Source organism: Thermobia domestica, chromosome 6, assembly GCF_964235325.1.
Source record: "Thermobia domestica chromosome 6, izTheDome1.hap1.1, whole genome shotgun sequence".
Taxonomy (NCBI): domain Eukaryota; kingdom Metazoa; phylum Arthropoda; class Insecta; order Zygentoma; family Lepismatidae; genus Thermobia; species Thermobia domestica.
Genome location: NC_137459.1, coordinates 53,595,580 through 53,615,691, shown reverse-complemented (window position 1 = coordinate 53,615,691; position 20,112 = coordinate 53,595,580). Strand labels below are relative to the sequence as shown.

At 35.6% G+C, this 20,112-nt stretch overlaps 1 protein-coding gene across 1 annotated transcript in view; it reads left to right on the top strand.

Moving 5' to 3' along the window:
• The window catches only part of LOC145687996 (VWFA and cache domain-containing protein 1), a 91,329-nt gene that overhangs the window by 53,959 nt on the left and 17,258 nt on the right, over positions 1-20,112 (top strand). Inside the window, exons 15-17 of the mRNA XM_081761651.1 lie at positions 1,366-1,598; positions 2,964-3,109; positions 4,655-4,882. Of these exons, the coding sequence (XP_081617777.1) occupies positions 1,366-1,598; positions 2,964-3,109; positions 4,655-4,882 (607 nt within the window). The remainder of the gene's footprint in view (positions 1-1,365; positions 1,599-2,963; positions 3,110-4,654; positions 4,883-20,112) is intronic.

Sequence of the window (20,112 nt, the reverse complement as noted above, 5' to 3'; positions counted from 1 at the left end):
ATGAACGATAGTTTTCGGGGTCGCTGAGACAAACAGTGACACATCTGTTGTAGTTTAAATCCAAATTCATCTCATTATGTCCAAAGTAAAACGTATTATCCCCGTGCGAAGAATGGGTATTCTGGTAGTAAAAAATAAATAAATAAAAAATAATCCGATCGAGATCAAAAATTGTCATGGTTATAGATTTTGAACTGATATTCAAACATGTGAAACATTATGTGCAGACTTCTGATACCTAAGTTACACACAATCAAAGTTATAAATCAGTTCGCGGAGCATACTAAATAATGTTCAAATAGCAATTAGAGGTTAGTTTTGGATAGAAAAAACAAATGATGGAATACTTTTTACGACTGTACATATTTAATTTATGTATCTGTATTTTATAGTGGCTTTATGAATTCTTATTATGTTGGTTTTTATTTGATTATGCAATCACATTCGAAAGTTGATTCCCTCTGCAAACATTATGTTCTTGATAATTTCTTGAATGCGTTCTCGCTAAAGCACAGAAAAGATTTGATAATAAAAGTGAAAAAGTTCAACTGGGCTGAGAATCGAATTCAGAGCCCTGTCTTATCATGTTAGTGCGCTGACAACTACGCTTTCCGGTCATTCGTAAGCCAGCCACACACTTTTCTCACCATTCGGATTATACCTTTACGTCATATGGACTATACAGCTTACAAATGCTGTTCTTGGGCAGCACGATGTTTATATAAATAAAAGAATTTGATCGTTGGTTGGTTGTTGGCGTTACAAGTAAAAGTTGCATATTTTCAGTCGTAGAATCCGAATCTGGAACAAAAATAGCGGTTTTCCATCTGAAACGTTAAAGTTGCCACCCTCCTTCCCTCTTACGGACTGGGGGGCAACTTTGCTTTAGAATAGTTGAATAGATCTTTTAAAAATATTGGGCACATATTTCTTGATTTTTAAATTGCAAGTGTATTTCTCGAGATATTCCACTCTCCTGACTTTTTTGTTACACCCGGTATATAAAGAGAAAGCTTATTTCCTATTTTTCACATATGTTTAGAGAGAGAGATCTATTTTCCGGAAACTGTTGGAAAGAAAAAAAATCAACTTTTGAATGTGACTGTACAAATCTTATGTTCAAAATTTTAATCGTGATTAAATGCAAGTTTCCTTGACTTATTTATTCAGTTTTCTTTACCATAACTTGTTTCGGTGAAAAGATGATGATGATGATGATGATGATAATGATGATGATGATGATTATTATTATTATTATTATTATTATTATTATTATTATTATTATTATTATTATTATTATTATTATTATTAAAATAAAGAGTTAATGTAATCATGGTCGCAAACCATTTATTTTATTTATTGCAGGATGACCGTCTATGTCTGAACTGCAATCGAATGGAACAGAACGAGTGCGAATGTCCATGTGAATGTCCTTTAGAAGTGAACTTATGTACTGGGAATTTGACGGAGAAGAAAGATAATAATCCAAGTTGCCCACATTTTCCAGAGCATCCGAGACCTTCTTTACAGGATTTAACATTATTGGATGTCTTGAAACCTTGCTTTCAACTAAACTGTGAATCTCGTTCCTCAGAGAGGTAGAACAAACTACAATGCATATTACATAATTTTATTATAATAGAGTAGAATAAATGTTACAAAGAAAAGAGTGGTAAAAGTAAATGTTTAGAATTGTCAGTTACTTCTTTCGAGAGACTGTTTTTCTGTGGCCGTTGTTATTACATATGTGTGGTGTTCCGTAGTCAAAAGTATATTTATCCTTATTTAGCATTCGCGTATATTTGTTATCAACAACGAAGTTTCGAACGTATACGGAGTTCTTCCTCAGGTTGTTAGGGGAAAAAAATGGACCTAAGATAATATGGTGGTGAAGTCAGGATCGCTTTGGGAGTTTACTTCTGTGAAAATGCATACATGTGAGAATGATCCATGCAGGTTTTCTTTCTACTTTGGAGCGTTAATAGAAGAGAAAGTATGGTAATCGTAAATACAATCGAGTTCTTGATTTCAGCGGATTTAGACGCTTCATTGCTCCTACGTGCCGGAAAATGAATTTTAGTTGTCTGTCCATCTGTCCGTCCGTCCTAATTTATGTGCATTGGTACATTGTGACAAAGTTAAGTTCTGAACATAACGTTTTTATGAGAGTCACCGTGGAGTTTTCTTTTTTACCCTCAGAAATAAGGTACTTTACTGGAAGGTAAAAATAAAATAAAAATGTAAATTTTTGAAAATGTAAATTGTTTATACTTCATAAATCAATATTTCAACAACGCTCTCGTATGGTATAATTCATTGTTCTGGAAAAAATCCGAAAGGGCACTTTACCCTTCTGGGTAAATTGTTTTCGGGTAGATTTCTCAAAACGGACTCAGACAATTTTGTTTACATTCCGCAAATAAACGTTTCATTAAAAACCTTACAGTCATTTGTTCAAAACAAATCCATACGAAATTGTTTACTCATAATTGCAGCATGACATATTTAATTTTAAGAATTGAGAGCGAGAAAGTTTAGTGCGGTAGCCCTACTTCTTATTAATTTTGTTTTTAATTTCAGTTTCCTTTTCTCCTTTCTGCCTTTGAAACGCTGTAGAACTCTGTGTGTGTTGGTTGCAAATGTGCTAGGGTAATCGTACCTTTGTTTTGAGCTTTTTGTATAATTCTGCGTGCTTCTTGTGAGTGCTAGTCAGATAGAAACTATCACGATCAATTTTTAAATTTTCTAAAAGTTGGTAAGAATAATTTGTTACTATCGTAACTTCATACGTTCTTGATGTGCACAAATAAGATTAAACTGGAGTGTGCCATAGGCCGAGCTATGATGGTTACTGATACAGGAGCGGCATTTTAGAATTATGACTTAGTTTCTTGTTTAAAATTTTTACATAATTTCGTCCTAAAATGTTATATGTATTTACATACTGTGTTTTCTTTCGACAGAGATTGCTTTGGAGTTCTTGGTTGTGAATGGTGTCAATTGGATACGGATGGAATAACTCCTCTAAAAATTTCGTTCTGTACACAGCAGTCAAAGTGTTTCAATGGTGTCAGAGGAGCGTCTACACCGTACGGTGATAGCAGTGTTGGTGAGTTTCTTGTGAAAATATTTTGAGACGTTTTATTTCTCGCTGAACAACGAAGCTGAGTCTTCACACAGTTATAAAATGTTGCAGGATACTAATTAACTTTAGAGTATACTGCAACTGTAACTGCAGTATAATAACCAACTCTTGGAAACTAATGGGGCCGCGGTGGCTCAGTGGTAGAGCGTTCATCTATGGTGCCTGGGTTCTTGGTTCGATCCTAACTCGCGCCAAGTGTGCTTTGTGGTGGACAAACACCGTGTGCGTGTGTTTTCTCAGGGTTCTTCTGCTTCTTCCCACTTTCTTCACTTCACCATTTAATTAATTTTCCATCATCACCGTCTCCTTTAGCCTAGCCGGCATAACCGTGGAACGTAAAACTTCAAGATTTCATATCATTTAATTTCTCTTGAAAACTAACTGTTACTTTTGACAGAGTAAAATATAATACCTGTCATTCTGTATCTTTTTTTTTTACAATATGTTGAAACAGAGAAATATTAATTCGGAACTATTTCAGACAACCAACGTTGGTGCGCCATTTTTATTTTTCTAAGTTATATTCCTACCAGCTATGTTAAGGTAGGTTGTATTAGTGATTAAATGAAGAGGCTGTATCTATGAAGTAATATGAGAAAATGTTATTTTCGAATTCCAAAATAGTAAAAACTTCTTACTATTATATTCTAATAGTTTAAATTATTTTGATTGCATTGTTATTGAAGCAATTATTAAGTTATAAGTGCAGAGTTACTTCGCCATATTCTTCCTTTTTTCTAATGGCGGGATAGTATTTGAATCCATTCCTTATACATTTACATCCAATAGTCCTCGTATATAAATTAATTTATTGTTTCCTGTAGATTAAAGAGCAAGTGGTCTTATTTAAGACAGGAAGCAATTTACTCTCATTGTTCAAATAATTCATGTACTATTGCTAGAACAAATATTATAAGAGAGAATGGACTTTTCAATGGGATTACTCATTCCTTGTCACAGAACTGAGTAATATAACAGAAGAGTGATCATTGCTAGAAAAGTCCTTACAAACGAAGCACTAAATAATAATAATAATAATACTAATAATAAATTTCCTTGTTACACTGGAAATTTTAAGTTTTTATCACTCGAAATCAATGATGAAATTAGGCACTTATTTGGATTCTTAAAATTATCAGAAAGAACAACTTTATATAATCTTAAAGTGTTGCATTAAATTATAACTGGTGAACTACAAGTAATTAATATTGTTAACTTGCATGTTCTTTACGCAACTGCTAGGAATCACAAAATATTTAAATGTGTACCTTGTTTAATTGATATACCTATGTATAAGTGTTTGTCTACTGCCAATAACTACTCTCAGCTTATGGATATGTATAGGAAATTGTTATTGGACATATGTTTGTTATTTCGTGATGAATAAATTTATTATTATTATTATTATTATTATTATTATTATTATTATTATTATTATTATTATTATTATTATTATTATTATTAAATGTAAACAGCGATTTGACTATTGTGATGTGTTTTCATTCGCAGATCCCCAACCGTCAGAAGACTCGCTGCCTTTCAAATCTGCTCCAGTGGGACCAGTTGCTGGTGGAATAATGGGATTTTTCCTGATTTTAGCGTTAATACTTTACTGCTACCGTCATCATATTTATCGCCATAATCACTCCTATCTTAGCTCTGTTCCTGATACGGCTGTTCGAATGTCTCAGTTGGATAACGAAGTTGATGCTGATAGTCAAGACGATCCCTTATCAGGTATGATTGCTTATGTATGGGACTGACCTGTGCCATTTTTTGAAAAGGAATTAGATTTGATAGTGCATTTCTGTTTCTACTTTTCCTCTTATTTATTTATTTATTTATTTTAATATTACACTTGTTACCATTATAGTCCATGTATTTTCGGGATATTCTTCTTGGTTGGGTAGTTTGTCACCGCAGCCTACGTGGTGATAACTGATCTACAGTTAGGTATAAACAAACGAAATCATTTATATAATACTGTTTTACTGAACACTATTTATTTTCGTGTTTGAGCCCATGAAGAGCATTCACTTGCTAGAAAACTCACATTTAATTTAAGTGGTGGATAGTCATTTTGCATTGCCATTTCCTGACGCGCAGCCTAGTACTTGTTAATTCATGTCTTTATCCAATTGCGTTTGTTCGGATAAAAACCGGAACCATTTGGGTACATGGTAGCACAGTATTTGATAAATACAATAACGTTATCCAGACATTGTGATATTAGATTTTAATATCTGGAATACTTTGGGAAAAGTGGAAGTTGGATTAACAAATAATGGGATTTATTGGGGTAACGGAAATATAGATTTAAGTGGTAAAATATAAAATGAAAGTAGATATTTTTTCGTTTTTTTTTTTTTCTATTGATTGGGGCGAACGGTAGCTTAGTGGTAGAGCGCTTACCTGTGGTGCGTGGAGTCCTGGTTCGATCTTCGGCCAAGTAAGTTTGTGGTGGACAACATCGTGTCCGTGTGCTTTCTGAGGATACTCCCATTTCCTCCCACATTTACATTTCACCAATTTTTCCATCATCATTCACTTGCCTTAATCATCTGTCTTCCTTAGCTTAAAGAGCATTAATCGTTGGACATGAAACTGAAAGATTTCATTTCTATTTTTCTTTTTTAACTACAATACTATTATAAGGTTCACAACATGTACGTTTTTGAATGTATATGTGATTTCAACAAAGGGATTCCAATACGGATCATACCACACAACATTAGAAACGTACACTACTCGTGTATGTATGCTCTTTCGTTAAATGTTTCATTCATACGGAGGAAATCAAATAGAGAAAACAAATAGTAATAAAATAAACGTAAAAACAGCTACGAAGGCATTAAGTGGACATGTTGGAGTCCGGAATCTGAAATTACTCCCACCTCAACGCTTCGTGGTTATTTTTTCGTTCCTTTGTTTTCGCTCCGTTTCTTTAACTGATTAAGCATTTAGTGAAAGCACTTGTAGTGTACTTTCCTAATGTTACATGAGACGACATCGTGTCTTATTTTTTTCCTCAGGGTACTTCCTTTTCATACCACTTTCTCATTCCATCTATTATTCCATCATTATTCACTTGTCTTAATCATCGTCTCCCTTAGCCTAAGGTGCATAATCGTGGGACATTAAACTCAGATTTCATTTCATTTTATTTGCTAGTGTTACACTGCTAATATTTTCACTGTTTTCTATTCAGTAATTCGTAAGTCAACCAGATTATTGTTACTGTTTTGTTTCACTAATTCCAGAGATACATATTTAGACTGGAACTCTCTGATATGTCACATTAGTATTGAATTATTGAGGTTTGATATCACTTCTGGTATGTATGTGACCTTATGTTGGAATTGTGATGAAAATAGATTTAACTTTGTACTGCTCTCAGTCTTGGTTTTGCGTTTCTTTCCGTTACAGATGAATGAAGTAAAATATGGTTATATGTAAGCATTGTGGCTTCTTTGGAAGTGAGAAATCGTGTTGTAGATACTGTATAAGCTGAATGAATATTTTGCAGGTATTAATAACGTATGGTACCTGATCAATTCATTGAAAAATTACAGTATTACAGTTTTGTGACTCAAAAACAAACAAGTTTTTCTATTTACACAAATATTCGTGAGATTTACCATTTAATGTTTTATTGTAATTGGTATTCATTGCTCTCTGTGTGTGATAGCATAGCTATATTCCGTGGGTGCATTTTGACATTGTGTTTGTAGCCAAAATGACCCTCATTATTCTAGTATATGTGTATGTCCAGTGGTGTTGATACACTACGATAGCCAGGATATACAATACTTACATGAAGTGCAGTGAAACTTGTTTATGTTCGCCACCATCGGTTCCATTGAAAAGTGGTCAAAGTAGAGAGGTGGACAACTTACACAAAACAAGTGTATTTTGAAACAAACAAACAAACAAACAAACAAACAAACAAACAAAAAAAAGTAGATTGTAAGATACGCTTTTCTAATACAGGAACTGAATATTTATTATTTACGTATTAGAAGACAGCAGTTCTCCAGTAACCAAGTTGGCAGAAATCATAGTAATTGGCACAGCAACTTGGACATTAGTCCCAGGCGTGGTCAGAGTGGCTTTAACGGCTGGGTACAGCGGGATGAAAGGCAACACGAAACTATCACTATTTTTCCCTAGTTTGCTGACAGCAAAAAGAGAACGTACGTACAATGGTCTTTCGCAGGTCAAAATATAGTTCCGTGGGTAAAATATCCCCCATTTGGATCTCCGGGATTGTGATGTCTTGGGAAGGACTGTTGGACGAGAAAGTAACGATGTGGGGAAGATAGATAAGAGAAAGAAAGACAAGCAAGAGCAAAAGGTTTAGGATAGGGATATAGAAAGTAGGTACCGTGTTACAAGGAGGAAAATTAGAAGATCTTAAAGAGGAAATGAAGCAAATCTAGATTTGGTAGGAGTTTGTGAAGTTAGATAGGAAGATAATGGGGTATTGAACAGCGAAGGATATAGAATGTTTTATTCAAGTAATGAAAAGAGCGATCATAATGGTGTAGGAACACTTATTGATAAGCGCTTAAAAGAGGAGATTGCGCTAATAGAATTTGTTGATGATAGAGTTATGATATTAAGACTTAAAGGAAAAATGAAGGGTCTAATGCTGATGCAGACATATGCACTTGCAATTGTGCATACAACTGAAGAAGTAGAGAAAAATTATGAGAAAATAGAACTTATAGACAGTGAGAAGAAGGGTGCTTGCGTAATGGTAATGGGAGATTTCAGTTCAATTGTGGGAGAAAAACAGGAAGGTAGTGTCGTAGGCAAATGTGGTTTAGACGAAAGAAATGAAAGGGGAGAGGGACTGGTCAGTTTTTGTAGACAGAATTCACTAGTAATTCGGAACACTTGATTCAATCAGCACAAGAGAAGATACTGGAAATCCTCAATAGACGCCGAAGATATCGTAGACTACGTTATGATTCGTTAGATATCGGAATAGTTTGAAGAACGCGAAGACTCTCCCCAAAGACGACATTTTCTCTGATCATAATCTTGTGCTGGCTGATGTGGATATTTAACTGAAAAATGTAGGCAGAAGAAAAGTAGGCAACAAGATGTTGAATAATGAAAAGTTGAAAAACGAGGAAGTAAGAAATCTTTTTCGTTAAAAAAGATCGAATCACAGGTACTAACCGACAGTGGGAGCATATTACATACAGCAGGCTGCAGATGAAGTAGGAGGTTACCGCGAAAACAAAATGGTTAAGAAACTATGGGTTACGGAATCGATGTTGCAGAAAATGAGGGAAAGGAAGACATGGAAACGGGTTGATACAGAAGAGGGCATAAAGATTTACAGAAAGTTAAATAACAAGTTACGAATGGAAATAGACAGACCAAGGGAAGAGTTTTACAAAAGAAAATGCAAAAACATATAAGAATTAGAAAGAGTTGAGAAATATGATGAAATGTAGAAGGACGTGAAATCTATCTAACTTCGGAGAAACAAGGGATATTATAATCGTAGTAGAAAATAAGAATAGGAACGTAGTCAGGAGAGAAGTGAAGTCTTAGAAAGATGGAAAGAATATGTTGAGGATTATATGAGGATAGAAATAGACCATATGGCCTAGATGTTGAAGTAGAAAATGAAGTACGTGAGGATGATAAAGTATTTAGTATTCTTCGGGATGAGTAGAAATGAAAAGGCAACCGGGATAGATAATATACCAATCAAATTCATTAAAAATATGGGAGACAATGGCAAGAAAGAATTGTTCCGACTCTTCAATGAAATGTATGAAACAGGAGAGTGTCCAAAAGACTTCCTGCAGACAATCATGATACCAATGGCTAAGAAATCGAACCCAGGGAGATGTGAGGATTGTAGAACAATTAGTCTCATATCGCATGCAGCAAAAATTTTGTTTCGAATACTGAAGAGAAGATTGTATGGAGGAACAAATAAAAAAGTTGAAGAGGAACAGTTCGGGTTCAGGAAAAGTAACTGCACAAGAGATGCAATTGGATTGTTAGGAATGATCGGTGAAAAGTTTATAGAAAAGGAAAGAGGTGTTGTAGTATTTATTGATCTAGAAAAGACTTTTGACAGCGTAAATTGGGAATTGTTGATAGGAGTTCTAAAGAAGGTTGGGTTGGAATAAGAGGATCGAAGACTCATAAGAAACTTATATATGAACCAGTAAGTAAGTAATAGAATAGAGGAGGAAATGACAGGAGAGTGCAATTGGAAGGGGAGTTGGACAGGGATTCTGTCTCTTACCAACATTCTTTAAGATCTCTCTAGAAGAAATAGAGAAGAAGAGCCTACATAACCAAAACGGCATTTCGGTAGGAAGTAGAATGATTAGATGTATACAGTTTGTAGATGATATGGCACTTGTTGCGGAATCTGAAAAGAAAATCAATCTATACATATTAAAAAGCTAGATTTATATGTTTGTCTCTAAAGAAAAGTTTATATGTTTGTCTCCAATCTTTTCGACTATGAGATCTCGAAAACCACAAGTGCTAGAAACGTGCCATTTTCACTGTCGATTCCAAATTTTGTGGAGATCTCGTTTTAATTGAATATTTAGAAAAAAAAATGTGGCCGTTATTTCTTTAGTACATTTTTTAGGGATACACTGGAAGTGTTGAAATTTTAAAATGCAAAGTATCATATCCTACGAGTTATATATTCCAACACCACATAATTGTATACGGGAGTAGTATCTCTCAGGCGTTTGTTTCATGTCCAAATGATAATGAAAAACTAAGATAATCATTTGAAGCTTAAGATACCATGATAATCATGCCTGTTGTTCTGTATGGTTGCGAAACATGGTCGCTTACTCTGAGGGAAGAAAATAGACTGAAAGTATTTGAGAACAAGATCCTGAGAAGAATATTCGGACCCAAGAGGAACGGGAATGGGGAATGGCGGAAACTTCATAACGAGGAACTACATAATTTATATGGTTTACCCAACATTGTTAGGGTCGTCAAGTCTAGGAGGCTTAGATGGGCAGGTCATGTAGCTAGAATGGAAGAAAGTAGAAACGCTTTCAAAGTCTTGACTGGAAGACGATCGGAAAACGACCATTAGGAAGATCTAGGCGCAGATGGGAGGACAATATTAAGATGGATCTCGCTGTGATAGGAATACAAAGTAGAAACTGGATCCAATTAGCTAAGGGTAGAAGTCAGTGGAGAGCTTTTGTGAACGCGGCATTGAACCTCCGGGTTCTAGGCCATAGAGTTAGTTAGTTAGTTAGTTAAGATAACCATTTCTCCAGATGAATCTTTATTATTTGGGAGTGTTTTGCTCAATGAACACCATATATGACTGACATTATAATTAATTGTATGTGTGATGTATTTGCTTATTACATACTCCATGCAAGAAGAAAGAAAACACATCACAAGTGATCATTAGAGACCGGATGTTAGGCAAAAGGCCTATTCTTTAATATTAAAGATATGATCAAAAATAAAATTTGAAGTTTATGTGTGGGGTTATAGTTTCAATTTAAGCCAATTTTATTTTGCCTATTTCGCCCATTCATGCCTAAATAATTGTCTTAGTGCCTAATGTTGCTTATTCTATGCATTTTTTTTTCAAAATAAGACTTTATTGGGGAAAAATATATAATTTAGTATCTCAAGAAAGGATTCTGTTTTTTCTGAGAAATATAATTGTTGCTTGTAGTGATAAGAAGCCGTAAAACTTTGGACTGCTATGTGTATTGATAAGTGTATAAAATTTGGACTGTTATGTGTACTGATAAAGCGATGTAGGGAATGTGTTTACCAAATATACATGGAATGTATGTCAAGCTTCGTTTTTATATGTACAGTAGAAGATATTATCAAACAGGTGTGTTTCTATATTCTTTGAACATTATCTATGACGAATTTATTTTTTTAATTGTATTGAGTATTTATCTTCATTATTTCGAGTTACATTTTAGTGCCTATTTTTTAAAAATTTTAAGTGTCTATTTGCCTGCCTATTTCCCAGATTTTTAATGCCTAAACATCCGGTCTCTAGTGATCATACATGAATTAGAAACTCCAGCGCAAGTAGGCTCAAATCTTGCAAACGGTGCGATATATTGAAAAAATAATCGAAAAAAATCTCCCCTTTATGGTACCCTTTGGCGATTTTTATCAAGACGTCTTTCACTTGTGTCTGTAAAGGGACGTGTACATATGTTGTGAGCAGTGGCGTATTTACGATTTTATTTCGGGGGGGGGGGGACTTCTATAACTTTAGTTCTGGAAATGTGAAAATTGTGCAAGGTATTTCATTTACTTTAATATAGGAAATAAAATTTCGGGGGGGAGCCTTAAGCCCGGAAGGCTCTCTCAATACGCCACTGGTTGTGAGGAATGACGAGATTCATGCTCATATGTGAATTATGCGCTGTGTAGAGAGCGCAATTTCAGCTAGTAAGATGTTAGAAAACTTGAGGAAGAGGGGTGAAGAATATGAAATTAAAATAAATATTAAAAAGACAAAGGCCATGGTAATTGGAACGAAGCGGTGAGTGTCAAATTAGAAATAGGAGGGGAGAAAGTGGAACAAGTGGATAGTTTTTGATATCTAAATAGTATTACTAGTGCTGATATGAAGTATGAAGGTGGGAAGGATAGGAATGGCGAAATAAGCATTTAGGAGGAAGAAAAGTTTATTTTGTCGGACCTTGAATAAAGAGTTGATAAAAAGACACTTCGTATAGACTAAAAGTGCTTCGTGTGGAGTATTGTATTGTGTGGGGCAGAAACATGGACATTACGTAAAAATGATGAAAAACGACTGGATGCTTCCGAAATGTGGGTGTGAAGAAGAATGGAGAGAATTAGTTTGGTCGAGTGGAAAACGAATAAGAGGGTGTTAGAAATGGGAGAGATATTATTGAGAAGATTAAGAGAAACTGTTTGAACAATGGGTAAGAAAGAACTGTATCATGAGGGACATGCTAGAGGGTATGATGGCAAGAAAGGAGGGACGAAGGAGGTTACAATTGATGGACGATATTAAAACAGGAAAATCGCACGTGAAGACAAAGAGGGTAGCAGAAGTCCGTGGGGCATGGAAGCTTCTCCGTTGCGGCAAGTAACCTGTCAGTAATGGCAGAATACTTGTGGTGGTAGTGGTAATAATAGTTTGTATTTGTAAAAAGTATTACTGCAATATACGGGTAATACATATAATTATCGCCTACCTGAGTTAATCATTCGCATGCTATGATTTTGGTGTTATAATTTGAACATGTTAACTATTTGCAAACCCTGTGGTACGTTCTGGATTTCGTTGCCCTTTCTACCTATGAGAGTAGCTTAGATAAGGAGATAAGGTCGTTAGTTTCAGTGTATATTCGAAACATTCGTGGAGTTTCACCTGTAACTAGGGAAACACCAGAACTGACCCTTAGTTCTGGAGTTACAAACTGTTTCATTCACCCTACTAGAGATTTGCTTAGCAAGCAATCAGAAGAAATATTATTATTATTATTATATTTCTTTTTCACACTTTGCAGCATGAAACTGATCGTCATTTGTTATAAATTTCCTGCACGTTTCTTCAGAAGATATTCGATAACGTGACGAAAACAAAGCATATGCATTGTTCATTCAATCCATCTACCCCACACTGGTGACTGAACTTGAACTTTAACGGCATCGAGACTGTCACCCATTAACTTAGTGTCTCCGAAAACTATGGCTTCGATACTAATATCGGTCGATTTCGATTATTTTGCATGTCACCCTTAACCTCAGGGCTGTTGTTGCTGGCTGACTTGCACTTAAACAGCATCGACAATGTGACTACTCATCTCAGCGACCTCGAAAACTGTGAATTCGACTCTACTATCTGTCGTTATCGATTACCTTTTCATATCAACCCACCTTTTATCTCAGCGATCCTGAAAACTATGGATTCGACACTAACATCGATATTTTTTTAAAAATTTGTATTTTTAACGTTCTATATTCCAACCCCCCTAGGAGTGCACGGGGCTTTTATCCCATTTAGGGCTGCACTTGGAATTAAATGGCATCGGGAGACGACCCAATTAACTTAACGAACCCGAAAATTATTGATTCTACGCTAACATAAATCGTTTTCGATTATATTAATCTCAACTTCCTCCCCCCTTCCCCCCAGGGGATCTGAACTTTGACTGAAACGGCATCGGATTTGTCACTCTTCATCTCAGCGACCCCGAAAACTCAGCGTTACATACCATTATCTGTCGTTTTGGATTATTTTTACATGTCACCCATTCCAACTCCCACTGTATTTTTTTTTCAGATTATAAGTCGTATGTCTATAAAGTCTGGTTGAAATTTCTACAGGTATTCCAGAGTTACTCAAGAATATACGTTCATATACAGGGTGTTTCAAAACAACACCGACAACATTTAGGAGGTGATTCCTGACATCAAGATAAGACGAAAAGTGTAGACCAACCTGGGTGCACAAATGCCTCCTTTCGGAGTTACAAGCTGCCGAAAACATGAAAAAATGAACTTTAAAAGACCATAGCTCCGAAAGTATGGAACCTACCATAGTCGGGTCAAGACTTCACTTAGGAACTTATATGTGGGTTATCCAAAAACAAATGTTTCAGAATCCTAAGGTACTCACACAACAATTTTTGGAGAGGGAGTTTGGCTACCTTCTTATAATTTGAAGTACTCACAAACCACCTCTATAAAAATTGTTACGGAAGTAGCGCGGGATTCTGAAGCTTGAATATTTGGATAGGGCACATACTAATTCCTAAGTAAAGTCTTGACCCGACTACGGTAGGTCCCATAGTTTCGGAGCTATGGACCTTTAAAGTTCATTTTTTCATGTTTTCGGCAGCCCATAACTCCGAAAGGAAGCATTTGTGCCCCTAGGTTGGTCTATACTTTTTGTCTTATCTTGGTGTCAGGAATCACCTCGCAAACGTTGTCGGTGTTGTTTTGAAACACCATGTATATATAAATTCAAATACACAGGGCGAACAGATTATCTTAAGATGCCCTTGTAACTCTTACACCAATAGACAAAAATCACTGGAATTTTGTCTTACGCAAATATCGGCAAGGGATATTGTTTGTCGTACTCTGAGATACCACCAGGTTAACAGTATTGGCAACCCAACATAAAGTTATTTTTTTTTTTCAGATCACATTACTTCATGTTATTGCATATTTTAAATCTACATGTTAAACGAAAACACAATATTACATTTACTATTCAGTGTTTAAAAGGAAAGACGCTACAGTGTCACAAACATCAAAATTTTGATGGTCTCTATAGCAGTAACAACGCAATTGAGACAAACGTGGCAGTGCACATTTAAAAGTGCTTTAGTATCTAATACTATGATCATGATATGACGGATTTCGATTGAATAGGAACAAAGATACAAGGGATCGGAAATTTGACTGACTTCTTTAAGAGCTTTTATTTCGAAAAGATACGTAGATAAGATGTGTGAAATTTACCACAAATATAAATCGGGAAATGTATATTTGTGGTAAATTTCATAGGAAAAGAATTATAAATACGAAAATTAGAATGAGTAAAACAAAATGTTGCTAAATGGACAAGAAAGTTTTATTTTCGTTTTATTGTTCTTATTTACTGCTCTTTTGACATGAAATTAGCCACATACATGTCTTTGCAGATTATACATTATAAGAATACCGGGCGAATTCGTTATCAAATTATATTCCTACAACAACATATTTATAGACATACGACAATAATTTTGGACATGAGGTACCTCATCTAATTGCATAGATGGCTTTCAATAGATGTGAAGATCATAATTCCATTTACAGCAATTTGATGTCTCGAACCGATACTAGTTAAGTTTGAAATACTGCTTAAAATTATGTAATTCCGAAAACTTGTTGTAATTATACCTGTCACAAAGTATGTACTGCATAAAAGCAAAGTAAATCAAAATCAAAGAATTTTTTTAAAAAATCCCATAAATACGTCAATTTAAGCAACATATCAAGTCGCTGTAAACGGCATTACGATCTTTGTGTCTATTGAAAACCACTTACGTAATTGAATGTGTTACTTATCTGAAAACATTTTTTCGAAATAAAATCCTTTTAAAGAAAGTGAAATTTTTAATTTGTTGTAACTTAGTTAATACTTGTTCGAAATATGTCATATAATGGCAGTAATATTCGACACTAAGGTACTTTGGAAGTGCGTTACTCCGTCCGTGTCTTGCATAATTACTGTTGTGGAACTCCAAAATTCGGTTGTTTTTCGATATATGTAAAATGAAAAATGAAATTATTTCAGTTTCAGGCTAAGGGAGACAAATGATTGAGGTAAGTGAACGATGGTGGAAAAAGTGGTGGAATGATAATGTGGGAGAAAACGGGAGTATTTCGATAAAACCCACGGGCACGATGTTGTCCACCACAAACTTACCTGCCCGGAAAACAAACTAGGGAGCCCACACCATAGAGGTAAGCACACAACCGCTTAGCCACCGTCCCCCTTAGATGTTTGTGATACTCTAGTGCCCTGAGTTTGCAATACTGCATAATATGTGTGTAAAACTAAGTTTTTGTTTTACATGTAGATTAGAAATATGTAATAACACGATATAGTGTCATTTAAAAAATACAATTTTACGTTAGGTTGGCAACACTGTTAAATTGGTGATTTCACAGAAAAATGAAAAATGAAATGAAATCTCTGAGTTTTACGTCCCATAGTTATGCCGGTTAGGCTAAAGGAGACGGTGATGATGAGTAATGAATGAAATGGTGGAATGAAGAAAGTGGGAGGAAACGGGAGAACCCCGAGAAAACCCACGCGCACGGTGTTTAGTGATATCACAGAGTATGCCAAACAGTATCACCGTGTTGATATTTCCATAATGCGAAATTTTCGCACTGAGTAAATTGTTAGTTTTGGTTTGGCTATAATATGTAGTTCTCAAAATACGGGGCGTACAAGAAAATGTGTGATTATATGAAATATATTAAATTTCGAGGATCAGGGACCACAAAATTTTTGAAGATCCCTAAATCGAGTTTTCGTTTTTTCTACGGACAAGAAAATGTTTGATTCTATGAAATATACTGGATTTTGTGGTTCAGGGGCCACAAAATTTTTGAACGGTCCCTAAATCGATTTTTCATATTTTTTACAGAATAAACACATCATTCTGAGTAAATTGTTAGTTTGGTTTGGCTACACTATATGTAGTTCTGAAAATATGGGGCGTACATAAAATGTTTGATTGTATGAAAAATATTAAATTTTGTAGTTCAGGGGCCACACAATTTTTGAACGGTCCCTAATTCGAGTTTTCATATGTTTTACGGAATAAGTACATCATACTGAGAAAATTGTTACTTTTGGTTTGGCTACACCATATGAAGGGTAAGGGGGAAAAACGAGGAATGTCATGTATGTGCTTTTTCGGGTGCTTTGTTCTATCTGTTGGTGACTCTTGGTACTATTTGACTATATATGCCATGCATACGTAGATGTAAAAAGGGGCAAAAGATGTAACTAACTCTATTCTTCTTACACGCTTTTCAATATTAAATCGCAGTTTTCTCGAAAATGCAATTTTGTGACATTCCTTCTTTTTTCCCCTTACCCTTCATATGTAGTTCTCGAGATATAAGGCCTACAAGAAAATTTTTTCCTGAAATATATTGGATCTTTTGATCCAAAGATATTAAGAACAAATAATAAAGTAAGTAAGTCTACCTGATGGATAACAATAAGAAATGATATATAAAGCAATGAGTTGATCAGTACGGGACTGTATATCTACTTTCGGGCCACCCTACATATATGGGGGAATTTATTTATGAGCAACGCCCAAGGCGTTGCCCCATGTATATTCCCAATCCAGCTGACATACCCGTTCTTGCCTAAATTTGGGCTTAATTTTCACCGGGCTCGTCACATAGCATCTTAAAGCTCAATAGTGCAGAGCGTTCTGGCAACAATGTTAGGATGTGTTGTGCTTCCCAGCCTTCACCCACATTACCAATATCCTGGCGCCGCTTATGCTCCCACTTTCTTCATTCCACCATTTCATTCATTTCTCATCATCACCGTCTCCTTTAGCCTAACCTGCATAACTGTGGGACGTAAAACTTAAAGATTTCATTTCATTTTCAAATCCCTTATTTCTCTCCGAACGCACTTTTAAAATTCTGTCGTGTATATTACATGGGCTTCTCGACTTGACATTGTTAGAAGGATTTGTTATAGAGAGTTCTAGTGACATTTATCTATTGGTGCGATTGGATCCTCGTTGCTAAAATAATATGTCAATTGGAATGTAAAAATTTCCATATTTTAAAAGAAAAATTCCTAAATATGATCTCTGACTATATTGTTGTTAAACCTAACTTTGCTACCTTTTTTCCGTAAAAACTGCTTAACTTATAAGAAACAGCAATAACACGTGTCTGTATGTACGGATTTCCTTTTTAAAAAAGTCACCGTTCTTCGAAACACTTTGTATTCTTATCTATTAATACATGTGGAACTAAACAAACAAATGTAACTCTGTTGGAACTGAGATCTTTATTTCAAGACAAGGCATTAATATTTCCTATGTACCGTTACTAGTGTATGGTCTTTTAAAGGGATATGTGACGACGACGACGACGATGACGACTACTACTACTACTACTACTACTACTTACTACTATTATTATTATTATTATTATTATATTGGGTAAGTAGTCACGGGCAAATGACAAAGGATGGTCGCCCAGCTTGGAGGGTTAACGTGAGGTTAACAACTTCACCTTTGAGAAAAGCTACTTGTTCAAAATCATTCATAGACGCCTCGGACCAGACCTGATAACTTGGCACGACCTCAACAAAGTAAAATGGACATGAGATTCGGAACATGGAATATTATGTCTTTATAGGGCAGGCGCGTTACAGGATGGGCCTAGTAGTTCAGGGTGTTAAATGAGAAGGAAAGGGAGCAGTGCAGTCCGGAAATTTTACGTTCTTTTACGGGGAAGGAAATAAAAATAGTTTTTTTCGTTCATATGCGAATAATATAAGCAATTAAACGGGTTGAATTTATTAATGATAGACTTTCTTTTATTGCTCTTAAGAGTCGGTGATGTGATATTATTGCTATATATATATATATATATATATATATATATATATATATATGCATGCATGCCCCAACAGAAGATAAAGATGACAGTATAAAAGACATTTCTTACGAAGAAGTAGAACGGGTATTTGACGAACTCCCGCGATACCATATGAAAATTCTATTAGAGGATTTCAATGTGGAAGTAGGAAGGAAGGATATTTTCAGACCGATCATACGGAACGAAAGCCTGCATAAGAAAAGTAATGACGACGGTGTTAGACTCGTGAACTTTGCAATATCTAAAAACCTTTTCGTGATGAGTACACAATTTTCACATCGAGACGTTCTTAAATATCCTTGGACCTTACCAGATGGAAAAACACATAATCAAATTGATCACGTTTTAATAGATAGAAGACAATTTAGCATAATTATGAACTAACTGTGACACTGATTCACTACCTGGTAGCATCGATAATAAGAGAGAGATTATCGTTGAATAAGGGTAATATTCAGTGTCTGAAAACGGAGAGATTTAATTTAAAGAAATTAGAGGAGAACCAGGTGAGACAGAATTACCAGATTGAAGTTTCGAATAGATTCTCGGTTGTAGAAGGTTTGAAATTCACAAGTGTTGAGGATACTTGGGTTGAAATCAGGGATAGCATTAAAATTTTAGCAAAAGAAAAATTTGGCCACGCAAAAATATATAGGAACAAACCATGGTTCGACCAGGTATGCACTTAACTAGCAGAGAAGGGAAAACAGACAAAACTATGTTGGCTACAAAACCTGAACGATATAACTACGCAAAATTTTATTGTCAGGGGAGAAATCTCAAAACTTTTAGAACAAAACAACGCAATTTTTTGAAAGCTAAAATTAGTGAACTTGAAGATAATAGTAAAAGCAAAAAGATTCAGGACATGTATAAGGGTATCAATGATATTAAGAAAGGCTATCAACCTCATGCTTATACTGGGTGTTTCAAAAAGACACGGCAAAAATTCAGGGGCAGATTCCTTACGGGTAGACAAGTAAAAACGTTCATATGAACATATGTCCGGAAATGCATCGTTACAGAGCTATAGCCACTGACACCACCTGACGGTGTGAAATAGTCACCTTCTGTCCGGAACTGTTTCCCGACGTATTACCAGAGTATCGTGTGTGAAAGAATATGCAACACAGGTTCGAACGAAATTAATTAAGCCGATTGCGCGTTGCATGGTACAAGAATCAGAAAAAACACTCGCAAATAATGCATAATAATTGGTACTTGTAATGTCCGTATTAGAAAGTGCAACACTAATACAAATGGCAGTGAGAAAAGCAAAACGACACAGGTATAGTCATAAAGTCCAAAGAACCATCATCAAACAAGAGTTACAACCACAAACAGTAAATTGTGTGCATCACCAGCGCCACAAAATCGATACTGCAGTATCTTACAGTAAGTGCTAAAAATGTCCTCCTTCTGCCCGAATGCAAGCTGCAGCCCGTCGCCGCATAGATGAACGAACGCGTGCCCAAATACCAGGGGTGTTGCGTAGTCGCTGGCAAGCTGCTTCGATACGAATACGAAGCGTCTCCTCAGTATCCACAGCAGATGCGTAGACCAACGACTTTAAATGTCCCCATAGGTAATAGTCCAATGGATTTAGATCTGGTGAGCGTGGAGGCCAAGTAACTGGTCCTCCACGCCCTATCCATCTGCCAGGGAATACGGCATTTAGATACTGCCGGGCTGTAACACTGAAATGCGCGGGCGCACCGTCATGCATAAAATGTAACATCAGACGCAGAGCCAGGGGTACAGTATCCAGTACATCTGGAATGTGGGTT